The sequence below is a fragment of the Cucumis melo genome, chromosome 5 (genome assembly GCF_025177605.1).
Source record: "Cucumis melo cultivar AY chromosome 5, USDA_Cmelo_AY_1.0, whole genome shotgun sequence".
In the NCBI taxonomy this organism is placed as follows: Eukaryota; Viridiplantae; Streptophyta; class Magnoliopsida; order Cucurbitales; family Cucurbitaceae; genus Cucumis; species Cucumis melo.
The window spans coordinates 25,607,594-25,619,229 of record NC_066861.1 but is presented as its reverse complement, the minus strand read 5'-3'; the positions used below and the strand labels follow the sequence as shown (position 1 = coordinate 25,619,229).

General features: G+C 34.6%; 2 protein-coding genes across 5 annotated transcripts; both read right to left on the bottom strand.

Moving 5' to 3' along the window:
• Window positions 1-41: 41 nt before the first annotated feature.
• Window positions 42-2,879, bottom strand: LOC103493683 (uncharacterized). Its single transcript, XM_008454544.3, has 4 exons — window positions 2,197-2,879; window positions 1,245-1,315; window positions 753-1,140; window positions 42-644 (listed from the first exon to the last, which is right to left on the bottom strand). Exons 1-4 carry the CDS (start codon window positions 2,311-2,313, stop codon window positions 441-443), a joined length of 780 nt encoding a protein of 259 aa, XP_008452766.1. The 5' UTR covers window positions 2,314-2,879; the 3' UTR covers window positions 42-440.
• A 1,503-nt stretch (window positions 2,880-4,382) lies between these two features.
• Window positions 4,383-10,053, bottom strand: LOC103493667 (uncharacterized). 4 transcript variants are annotated; one of them, XM_008454531.3, is made up of 3 exons: window positions 9,637-10,053; window positions 8,614-9,083; window positions 4,383-5,436 (listed from the first exon to the last, which is right to left on the bottom strand). In XM_008454531.3, the coding sequence occupies exons 1-3, from the start codon at window positions 9,788-9,790 to the stop codon at window positions 4,813-4,815; spliced, it is 1,248 nt and encodes a 415-aa protein (XP_008452753.1). In that variant the 5' UTR covers window positions 9,791-10,053; the 3' UTR covers window positions 4,383-4,812. The 4 variants fall into 4 exon arrangements, with proteins under 4 accessions (XP_008452753.1, XP_008452745.1, XP_050940585.1 ...); XM_008454523.3 differs by having other exon boundaries at window positions 8,620-9,104; window positions 9,637-10,004; XM_051084628.1 differs by having other exon boundaries at window positions 8,620-9,083; window positions 9,637-10,004.
• Between the last annotated feature and the right edge of the window lie 1,583 nt (window positions 10,054-11,636).

Sequence of the window (11,636 nt, the reverse complement as noted above, 5' to 3'; positions counted from 1 at the left end):
TCTAAAAGAAAAGGATATCACTACATTTAGGATCTAAAGTGTTGTAATATTGAACAAATATAGTATACAATTTTATTCCTAATCCGCTTTTTGAACAATTCTCACAATTCTCAAAGATAGTAATTAGACGAAAGAAATAAAAATTTCGAACATTCTTACATTAATTTCAATCACAATAATGACTACCAATTTAGGTATCCTTTTAAAGTATAGGATCTATCTGCAATGACTTTCTAAGTGCTTAAAAATTGTTTGTTAAACTTTTTTAAGCACTTAGAAAGTCATTCAACATTGATGGTCACAATTTTCTCCCTTTGAGCCGAGTGTGAATTATAAAAATAATAATAATAATAATGGAATTTCAAGGAATCAGAGTTGTTCCACCTATGCAAACTAAGCAAATGAAGGATCCTCAATGATTCTTTCAATTAGAGAGGACTTCATGCTCTTAAAGCCACTTGGTCTTGCCATGAGATCTTCCTTTTTCCCGCTCTGTTTGATCCATTGTCATCATTCCTACACATTGATGATAACACCAAGTCACTGTTCTTCGCATCGTGTTCGCTTCTTGGAAAGATATTCTTCGACTCGTCCTCCAGCTGTCTCAGTGGTTCAAAACCAGCTTGCATTTCTTCTTCCTCCCTCTGAAGCAAGAAACAGATGTTAAAGGACCGAGAGTTGCATTTGAATGTAATCGGAAAAGTCGAACATTTCTAACTAAAAGAAGCTGAAATCGAAGTCATGGTAGGTACCGAAATTTGGTTAAGGTCGAAAACCGGGGTCATGTTCCTGTTGGCAGCAGCTTCATGTGCTCTGTATACTCTCTCTTTCTGGTCAAAAGTAGGAAAAGAATTGTTCATAATGACTTCCTTCTTGCTGCATGTATTTGACTTCTGGTTTAGGTCAAAAAAGGACTGAGATTTTCGAGAAGAGGCTTCAATCCCATTGTAGATTCCTCCCCTTTGGTTTAAGTCATGAGCTTGAGCTAGCGGTTTCAAAGAAGCTTCTCTTTTTCGTGAACTCTTTTCTTTCTTCACGATGGGAGGTCTGAGTTCAAGGTTCCGTGAAAGCTTGAAACCAACCTTTGGCTGAATGTTTGCAGGCTGGTTCTTCAACAATTCATATCTATGTCTCAGGAATCTAAAGGAGCGGAGAAATAAACAGGCCTCAGTTAACAACATTAGCAAATACCTGATAGAAACCCACAGATAGAGGGAAAGGAGAAGAGTCATGCTAGACTATACCGAACTTCATCCAAAAGGGTCGCTTTTTTCCGCTTCGCAATCAGTAGTTTTTTCTTCACGGCTTCTGTTTCCTGAAATGAAAATGCTTCAACTGGTCAAGTTCTATGTAAAATATTTTCACAAGTTATACCCTCATTGTCTCTGCAGTACATTATAAGTAAAACAGAGCAGGAATTCCATCCATCAACCATAAGGTAAAAAAGAAAATGAAACCTTAAAACAAACAGGGCACCCCGACTTCCCAAAGATTGTATTTTCGTTATTGTGAGTGATCAGATCATGTTCAAACCAATATAATGGGTATCCACGTTGAACTATGCTAAGTGTATAAATTCAAATATTTCACTACTAAACAAATACAAAAAGCAATGTGTATTGAATTCTTAGACTAATCTCAATCAACATTAAAACTAACAACTAACCCTATTACAGAAAACCAATGACATGAAGTCATATTTACTTCAAACTTGAACACAGGAGACAAATTAATCGCTCTGATTTAGTGCATGTTTGGATTAACTTTCTAAGGACTTAAAAGCACTTTTAATTATCACTTCTACACTGAGGGAAAAACGGAACACATGGGGCCAAAAGTTTAAAACTTATGATCTCTTAGTCAATGGTAACCACTTGAGGTATCCTCGATCAAGCCAACAACAAAAAAAGAGATTGAACCCCCATAAGCTTAATTTTCTTTTAGCATTTAAAAACACCAGAAAATAACACAAACATCAAAAGAAATATTTCAACAGTTCAAAATTTTCTCAGCAACCAAATACAGTCTCAAAGCCTTCTCAGGCTAAGATCTTCATCTTTTCTAGAACCAAGGACAACAAGTACAGTCTCAAAACTCAGCAACCAATCTCGAAAAATAAACAACAATAATCGAAGAACAAACACATCGATAAAAGAGATTAAAACATGGAGAAAAATCCATAAAAGAAAATATTACATTATGCAACTCCTGGTAATCCTGCAAGAGACTTTGATGTTTGATCCCAACCATCGAATTCTCAAACAGAGCACACGCCATTGAATCAGCAGCCACCCCTTTTCGAGCTTTCTTCATTCGATTAAAAGAGAAAAAATCGAAACGATGGTAAAAAAAAAAAGAGAAGACCCAGAAAAGAGAATGAAGAAAAGAAGGAGAAACAATGGCGGAAAAGGAAAAAAGGGGCGAAAAGAATGAAGGGTTTTGGTTAAATCTCAACCTAGAAGACAACTAAGAAGGGAAGGGAGAAAAAACCCAAATCGGAGGGGGATTCAGGGAAGTTGAGAGAGAGAGAAAGAAGAGAAATTTAGGCAATTTTTCTCTGATTGAATTAGGAATTTGTTGGAGAGAAGAATTTTTGGTTTGGTCCAACTGGGCCATTGATGAGATATAGAAAGAGGATTCCATTGATGATGGGTGGAGAGTGAAAAATCTTGAGAACAAAAATTCAGTGAATTGTGGGAGTGATGTGTATAACTTTTTTTCTTTATTATTAATTTTATTTTGGAAAGAGAAAAGGGAATGAATTTCTGTTTGTGTTGAACTGTTTTAATGGGGTTTGCAGATGATGTTTGTGGATAGTGCTTTGCTTGCTTTGCCTTAAAGGCCTTTCCTTCTTTTTCCTCTATTAAATCAATCAATCCAAAAAAGATTCTCTCCCTCTCCCTCTCTCTCTCGCTCACATATATATAGGTTCGGTTTGGTTCATAAAAAGTTCAACTGTTTATCCGGTTTGGTTTTCTTATTTTAATCGATTCGAATTAATAAAGAATTGAACCGATAGATTAGGTTTCTTTACATTTATTATTTATGCCAAGAAAAAATTGTTCAATTTCAATGTAAAAGACAGACAAAAAATGTTGAAGAAAAAAACGAAATACCGAAAAATGGAAACCAAACCGATTATAAACCGAACCAAATAAAACCCACTTCTTATCTTCCTTCCCTTCATCCTTCTCCAAAGGCCAAAACCATCACTTCTTTTTCTTTCTAAAAAAACCATCTCAGTCTGTATAGTCAAATTTATAGACATTTTCGACAATATTCCTCTTTTTTATATTCTGATTTAGGATAAATGCTTACGTAATTTACATAATTGTGTTATGTAGTTAATATTATTCTATAGTTTACATTAATTAGTGTTTAATCAAGATTAAGGTATAGTTTAATTTTTTTTTAATTTTTAATTTTACAATTTTTTAAAAATCCGAATATCTATTAAACACAAATTTAAAATTCGTAAAGTTTAAATTTGTATATAAATTAATTTTTGTAAGAATTCACATTTTTGACGTAGTTAAAAATTTAGAAATATATTAAATACTTGCTTAAGCTTTAAGACTAAATAGGGTAATATCGTTCAACTTTATGAATGAAATTTCTTTTGGTATGTCTATCTAATATCAAATTTGCTACGATAGTTTTATTTTTTATATATATATTTGTGAATGTCTAGTTAACTTATGGATACTTCTAACAAATATATGGAACAACCTATCTGACTTTTCAACCTTAAAGAGTCAAGAAATTCTTAGTAAATTAATTTCTAAATAGGTGACCATCATGGAACATTAGTTTTCATATAACTCTCTAATCTATATTTTATCTATCAAAATAAATCAATGTTCAACCAATATCAAATACGTACTTTCATTTTTTAGATTAAATGTTATGTGATCTACGTATGTATTAGAAAAAAACATTTCTCACCTAATACATCTTTCAAGTGAATTTAAATGGAGTATTTATGGTAAAACCCATATGGTATTGTTTGCAAATTGTGATAACAATAAATTTGTTAAGCTTTGAAGTAAATGATCATAGATTATTACAATTTAGTGGTATTAAAATATTTTAGTTCTAGTTATAATAGTGTATTTAATTCGAAAATGAAATAGTAAAAAATCCCAACAAAAAATAAAAAATGTAAAGGTAAAATAATGTATTATAAAAATTGAGAGTTTTAAAATAATATTGACGCCAACATATCGAGAATACAAAATACAAAATTTATATTTATCATAGCAAAAAATAGCTATTATAATCTTTGGGTTCAGGGTTTAGAAATTTATATATTTCAATTAAAAAGATAATTTAGTATGGACCTACATTTACCAAATATAGTATTCTATCTACAAGCATGTCAATTCTCTAATTATCAATCATCAATTAAGTAAATAATAAAAGAGCTTTGTTTTTATGGGCAACCCATGCACCCTAGCTTAGAGCTTGTTACAAAATCTAGTTAGCTTTTGGAGTATGGCCACAAAGAACAAAAAAGAATCAACCCTCTTTGTCCAAAGAAAGAGCTAATTAAAGGATAATCAACTTAGTACTGTAGTAGGAGTAACCAACCATACACTTACTTACCCCTACCATTTTCAGAATCACTTTTTCAACTGTGCAATCATAAAAAAGAACACCATTAAAATTTTGAAAATAACTCGGGGTTAGCTTAAACTGTCTGTCTTGTTTCCCACTCTTCCCCGATTCACCGAGCAACACCTGTCGTTGCCCGTTCCCCTTCTTCTTGTGTCCAATATCTACATTTCTTCAAAAGCTAAAATTACTTACAAACTACAATGGTCGCCCTTCCTCCTCAGTTTGATTAGCTTCTTTAAGTTTTGCTTGGTGTTTCTTCCCATTCACATGAGCTAACATCACTTTTGTTTGGGAAGCACCAACTTTGCCCTCTTCGCACCAAAAAGTGACATTTTTTGCCATGACATCGTCGTCAGACCCGAGCACCGTCGAGTTGTTCTCTTGCTTATTCTCCTCTTTGTCACCTACTTTCGGAAAGTATGGAATTAATGCATTCATGTCAACACTGCCTTCAGTTTTCTCACCTACATGTGTTTCTCCATCTTTCGTTGTTTCCTTTTCCTTCCCTTCCGCACCTCCTCCTGCTGCCGCTGCCATGGCTTGCCATGGCTTTCTCCTCTTTTTCGGTAATGGCTCGGCTGCAGCTTGGGAAACTTTGCTCTCCTTACGAGCTCTCAGGCTTGCTTCTTTACGCATGTGTTTTTTGCCACGAAGGTGTTCATTAAAACCTATTTCATTCGCCGTGCTCACTTTGCACAGGGCACAACTCCACTCGGCCTGGGAAGTCTTCTTCACAAGAGATAGTTTGATGACTTTGGTGGACGGTGACGTCGTCTCAGCCTTTCGCTTTTCTCTAAGGGCATTCCGAACGGGTTTTTCCTGTAGCAGCATTCTCAATTCTATAAGAAATGAACTCGACTTTCTAAGTGATTAGAAACACTTTCTTAAGCACTTAGAAAGTCATCACAAACATATTTATAACCATTTGACGTAAGGGAAGTTAGTTCATCTACAAAAGGATAATTTTTCTAAATCGTGACATTATTCAACAATGTATCGATAATAGAAACCTGATCATCAATCATTCCTATATGATTGGCTATGGAAAACTACCATTTTTTCATAGTAAATTTAAAGCTTAAGTTGAAAGAAAAGTTCATATAAATACCTTTTAGAAGTTTGGTTTTTTCTTATATTACAGGCTATTTTAACCAAAATTTGGCAACCTTTGGAATCTTAACATTTGTCTTCCAGTTTTATTAAAGTTCGCATTTAAATACAATGATAAAAATAGATTAAATTACAAATTTAGTTATTGAATTATGGGTTAGTGTTCATTTGAACTCTCAAAAGTATCTGTTCTCGAACATTTTTAATTAGACACACATGTTGTTTAGCCTTCTAAACATTTTTAAAATTATAAGGACCTTGTGAAAGTTTTAAAAACAAACTAGATTCAGACTTCAGAGGACTAAATGATTAATTTAACCATTAAAATAATATATACACGCACACATATACATATATACATACACGTATCAGCGTACAGATATGCACGTATCAACATACCAATGTATAGATATGCACGTGTCGACGGACAGATATGCACGTGTCGACGGACAGATATGCACGTGTCGACGGACAGATATGCACGTGTCGACGGGCAGATATGCACGTGTCGACGGGCAGATATGCACGTGTCGACGGGCAGATATGCACGTGTCTACGGGCAGATATGCACGTGTCTACGGGCAGATATGCACGTGTCTACGGGCAGATATGCACGTGTCTACGGGCAGATATGCACGTGTCTACGGGCAGATATGCACGTGTCTACGGGCAGATATGCACGTGTCTACGGGCAGATATGCACGTGTCTACGGGCAGATATGCACGTGTCTACGGGCAGATATGCACGTGTCTACGGACAGATATGCACGTGTCTACGGACAGATATGCACGTGTCTACGGACAGATATGCACGTGTCTACGGACAGATATGCACGTATCTACGGACAGATATGCACGTATCTACGGACAGATATGCACGTATCTACGGACAGATATGCACGTATCTACGGACAGATATGCACGTATCTACGGACAGATATGCACGTATCTACGGACAGATATGCACGTATCTACGGACAGATATGCACGTATCTACGTACAGATATGCACGTATCTACGGACAGATATGCACGTATCTACGGACAGATATGCACGTATCTACGGATATATAGCTCAAAATTAACCATTCATTTTTCTTCTCGAAGTAAAAGTTTACTCTTCCAAAATTTGTAGTTTGGGTCTAGCTGGCCCCCAAATTTGTAATTAAATTTTTTTATTTGTGTTCAATAAATCTAAAGAAAATTAAGAATTTATTGAACACAAATCGAATGTTTAGATACTTTGGGATCAATGGACATATTTCTTGCATTTGATTTTTTGTTTTAAAATTTTTTGCTTATTTTTACACATTTTCTCTAGAGTCGTTTTCATCTCTATTAGAAAAGAAGATTGAAGTTTTAGTCCAAGTTTTAGAAAAACAAGTTTATTGAAAACTATCATTAGTTTCCAAAAACTGGTCTATTTATCCACTTTGACTAAGAATTCAAACTTTTCAAAAGATAGAAAACCAGACTAAAAAAATAGTGGGTAAACAAGCATAAATTACACAAAAAAAAAAAAAAAAACTAACTAAAACTAAAAAGAAAATAGAAATGGTTGTGAAACTCGCCTAAGTTTTTATGTAAAGAAAAAGAAAACATTCTTTTTCAGGACAACAATGGCAGATGGGAGATTGAAACACCTCTAAAAAATGATTTTTGAAAAAAAGGTAATATTGGAAAAGTTGTCTTTTAAGTTTTCTCAGTCCATCCAATCAACACCGAATTTTAGTTGAAGAAATTAAAAATTTCCAACTAATAAGGGTGAGCATGATAGACCAAGAACAAGAGGGAATCAGTGTCAACTATGCAAAAGTTCAAAATCGAAAAAAAAAAAAAGTACTTCAAGGGGTTGAATCGACTGACAAAATACCGATGGAGACATTATATTGGGGTTCTAGTAATTTTATGCATTTGGCCCTCAGACATAGGGGAGTGGGGTGGGTTATTTTAGCCCACGTGGATTAGAGTTATTTTACTCCCACACACTGTTTCATTCTCTCGACCAGGTGACCATTGAAAATTTTGCTTCTCTCGGGGTCAACCGTTCAAGATTGACCCCGAGATTCTTCCCAAATTTAAAAAACTCTTTGAAGGTCGGTCTCTCTCGGGGACATCTCGAGCAATCTTAGCCCGAGATCATACTAAATACTGCTTATGTTCTTTAGCTTGGGGCTATCTTGGGTCAACTTCGACCCAAGATCATTGACATAATGCTTACAAAAGTTGGCCCAAGATAGCCAAGCATGATGTAGTTTGATCTTGGGCTAAGGTTGCTCGAGATGTCCCTAAGGGAGACTAAAAAATTTCCTTCAAATAGTTTTACAAATTTGGGAAGAATCTCAAAGATTGACCCCGAGAAAAAAATTTCAATGGTCCCAAGATGGGACCAATCGAGCAGTGTGGTAAGGATTTCGCCCTAAAATTAAGGGGGTAAGATAACACTGCCCAAATGTAGAGTTGGACTAAAATAGCCCACTCCACTCCTCTCAAATCTGCATCCAAACACAGACTATAATAACATGATGACACATACTATAATATTTGCATCCTAAACACAACAGACCATAATAAAACAGACTATAATATTTGACCCCAAAGGCAGCAGACTATAATAATGCTCAACCCCCAATCACCCCATAAGATTTGAAAACATATAAGATTTAGTATGAGATTTGTATACCATTTAGGGATATTTGAAAAAATTACTAGAATCTATAAATTGGTAAAAGAACCCTAAAACACAATCAGCTTATTTCAGACCATTTCCCAAGTTAAACCGGGGAATCATTCCAAAAGATGATGCCAAAAATGATTTTGAAAAACCCTAAAACATGGAATACATATCATCAAAGGAAAGTAAAAATATAGGGATAAAGAGGCAAACCAGTACAATGAGTTCTCTTTCACTGGCAGCCTCCTTCGTTACTTTAGGCTCCTTTTTGTCTTCCACCATTAATGGCTGAATCCGCGGCCGCAACGACACCGCACCAAACCCTAGGCGGCCGGAAGTTTTTACTTGCTCCATCCTGTGCCATTCATGGTATGCGTGCACCGGTACTGCAGGCAAAGGCGATGGACAAGGCGCTGCCACAGCACTGGACGGCGGCCCTACCCATTGTTGCGGCTGTTGGAAAGGATATCCAACTGCCGACGGTGTAAGTCCTCGAATCGCTATCTCTCGTTCGAACAACCTCAGTTCTCTCCTCGCTTCCTCTTTCAGAAATCGCTCCCGTTCAATCTCCCCCATTAATTTCTCTTCTCTCAATCGCATTAACTCCATCTCCCAGTGCCTTTCCTCGTTTGGAACGAACGGCTGTCTCAATGTTACGATGTTCGTGGTTTGTCTGAACGATTCTGTTGAATCCATGAAGAAATCTAAAATCATGTAAAATCGGAGAAAAGTAAGAGAAATCCAAGATTTCTATTTCCAATGCGTTCTAAAAAGAGCGATCGCAACCGTTAAGAGAGAATCGAAAACCGTTCGTGATGATCTAAAACAGGAACCGCTTCCGAAACTGAATAGGAGTAAAGAATCCTAACCGAGCTAGAAACAGGAAAAGTTCAATTTCTTACCCTAAATTCAAACTTACATTCAATACTCAACAAAAATTCCAATTAAATCTCTCATCGAAAAAGCCAAAAACAGGTCAGAGTTCCAACGCATTCAGTAAAGAGCTTCTCAATTCCAAGAAAACAAAAGCCATTCACCATTCGAAATTCAAATCATTAAAAAAAAAAAAACCGAAAAAATCTTCAGCCTCTCCAGCCGAAAAATCCAAACAGAATAAACACATAAACAAAAAATAAAAATCACATATATCATCCCAAAATCGAAAAAATCTAAACACAGAAAATCATAATGCGTACAAACAAACAAAAAAAAAACGAGTTGACAAGAAATCCAAACCTGAAAACCCTTGCTCAGATAGACAATAAGCAGGCGGAGGCCCAGGAGGAAGAAACTGCATCGGCGGAGGCCTAGGAGGAAGAAGCTGCATCGCAGGAGGCGGTGGGGGTGGGGGTGGGGGTCGGTGATCACCGGCACGAAAATTGAACTCCATGGCAAAAAAAGAAGGGAGCGGTGAGAGAGGATCGGGGGAGAGGCGGAAGGAAAGGGAGAGGGTAGGGTAGGGAAGGGAAGGGAAGGGAAAGCAGCGCGGCGTGAGAAGAAAGGAAGTTGAAAAGAAAGGGGAGAGAAAGGGGGGAAAAGGGGAGCGTTCGGAGTGGATCTCACTCGCCAAATACTACGTTCTTTGTTTTTCTCTCTTTCAAATGGGATTCTCTTTCTCCAAAGGATTTTACTTTTCATTTGAAATTTGAAAAAAATAAAAAAGAAAATGTGTTTTACGAAATTGAAATAAATAAATAAATGATAGGTGTGGATTATTTTAAAAAAAAAAAATTCGCCTTTCTATTTGATTTTTTGTTTTTTCAATATAAATTTCTTTATCGAAATATCTTGAATTTTTTTAAAAAAAATATAATCTAATTTTTATAAATATAACAAACCAATTTTTTTATTTTTCATCGCCTCTGTGATTTTCTTTTATCATTGTTTTAGTCAAAATGTTTAGATTTGGATTATCTAAAGATCTTGAAAAATCAAAACAAATAATCTGCCAAATCTAAACAATTTTGTATTAAATCAAAAAATTTGTAATCTACACGATTTTCTACCCAATCAACCAAATTAATAACAAATAATCTTTGACCGATTTGGCTACAGTAGTCATTGTTTTGACGGATCATTTTTGCTATTTTCTATCATAGATCTATGGCTTTCTTCCATTGTTGTAAATATTTGGCCGCTTTATTATATATTTTAAAAGATCCAAATAAAACTAGGCTTTTTTAGATAACAACATTTAGATTTTTTATTTTATAACTTGTTTTTTCTTTTATTTTTTTACTTTTATCTTTTTTTTAATTAAATATTTGAATTTCAAGTCAATTTTCTTAAATAAATAGTTGTAAATATATTAATTAGATTCAAAATATTAACGTATAAAGTAATATTTTTTAAAAAAACTACAAATATAACACAATCTGTCAAATTATAGACTTTGCTATATTTGCAATTTTTTAAATGTTGATATACTTAATTATTATTTCTAAAATCGTTATTCATTGTAATTACCTTTCTTTTATACTTAAACCTTGGTTTAATATTATAGAACCAAATTTTTGTTGTCTTTTGCTAAAATATACTTTGCACTTTTTAAAATAGTCTGATTGAGTAACATAGGATAGTCGATCCAACTGATGTTAAAAATTATGTGAGAATACCATTGCAGTTACACTGTAAGAATTATGAAAATCAATGAAAAAATTATTAAAATCTCACGATTATTGTTACTTGGTAGCATTACCATTATCAATTGACCCTAAAACGACGACGATAAAGGTAAAAATATATTAGGATTTCCAAAATATTTAAGTAAATGTAATTAAAAAACGATCGGATTACATTTGTGACTAAGATCCATCATGATCGATTCATAAATGAATTCTCATTATGATTACACCACTTCCTCTTACAAATCGGTAAACTTGTCCTTATATAAATTAAAAAAAGAAAAACCAATTGATTGTCGATTCCCTATTTTTCTATATTGATAGCTCTCGTTCTTTTTTTTATTAAGAAGTGTGCATGATGGACAAAAAAAGTCGAACTAACTGACCAAAACCAATCGACGAACCGAAGAGGAGTTCAATCAATGTCGGTTTGAAAAAATCTAAACCGACAACATTTTTTAAAATTTTCAAAAGCTTAAACCGACTAAAGATGAGACGGATTCGTATTCTTTCATAGTCAGATTTCAAACTGAACATAGTGGATTTCATGACGGTTTGGTCTGAAAGCCAACTTTGGCCGATCAATTCTCATCCCTACATTTGTCCATTTTC

Bases quoted from the DNA above. Each gene is read 5' to 3' on its own strand.
- LOC103493683 (XM_008454544.3), bottom strand. From the start codon at position 2,313: ATGAAGAAAGCTCGAAAAGGGGTGGCTGCTGATTCAATGGCGTGTGCT. The intron at 1,141-1,244 runs GTATAGTCTAGC...CCGCTCCTTTAG, and splicing joins ACCCTTTTGGATGAAGTTCG to ATTCCTGAGACATAGATATG. The intron at 645-752 runs GTACCTACCATG...TTCTTGCTTCAG, and splicing joins TCGACCTTAACCAAATTTCG to AGGGAGGAAGAAGAAATGCA.
- LOC103493667 (XM_008454516.3), bottom strand. From the start codon at position 9,790: ATGGAGTTCAATTTTCGTGCCGGTGATCACCGACCCCCACCCCCACCC. The intron at 9,105-9,636 runs GTTTGGATTTCT...ACATGATTTTAG, and splicing joins ATCTGAGCAAGGGTTTTCAG to ATTTCTTCATGGATTCAACA. The intron at 5,437-8,613 runs GTTTGCCTCTTT...ATGCTGCTACAG, and splicing joins AAAGAGAACTCATTGTACTG to GAAAAACCCGTTCGGAATGC.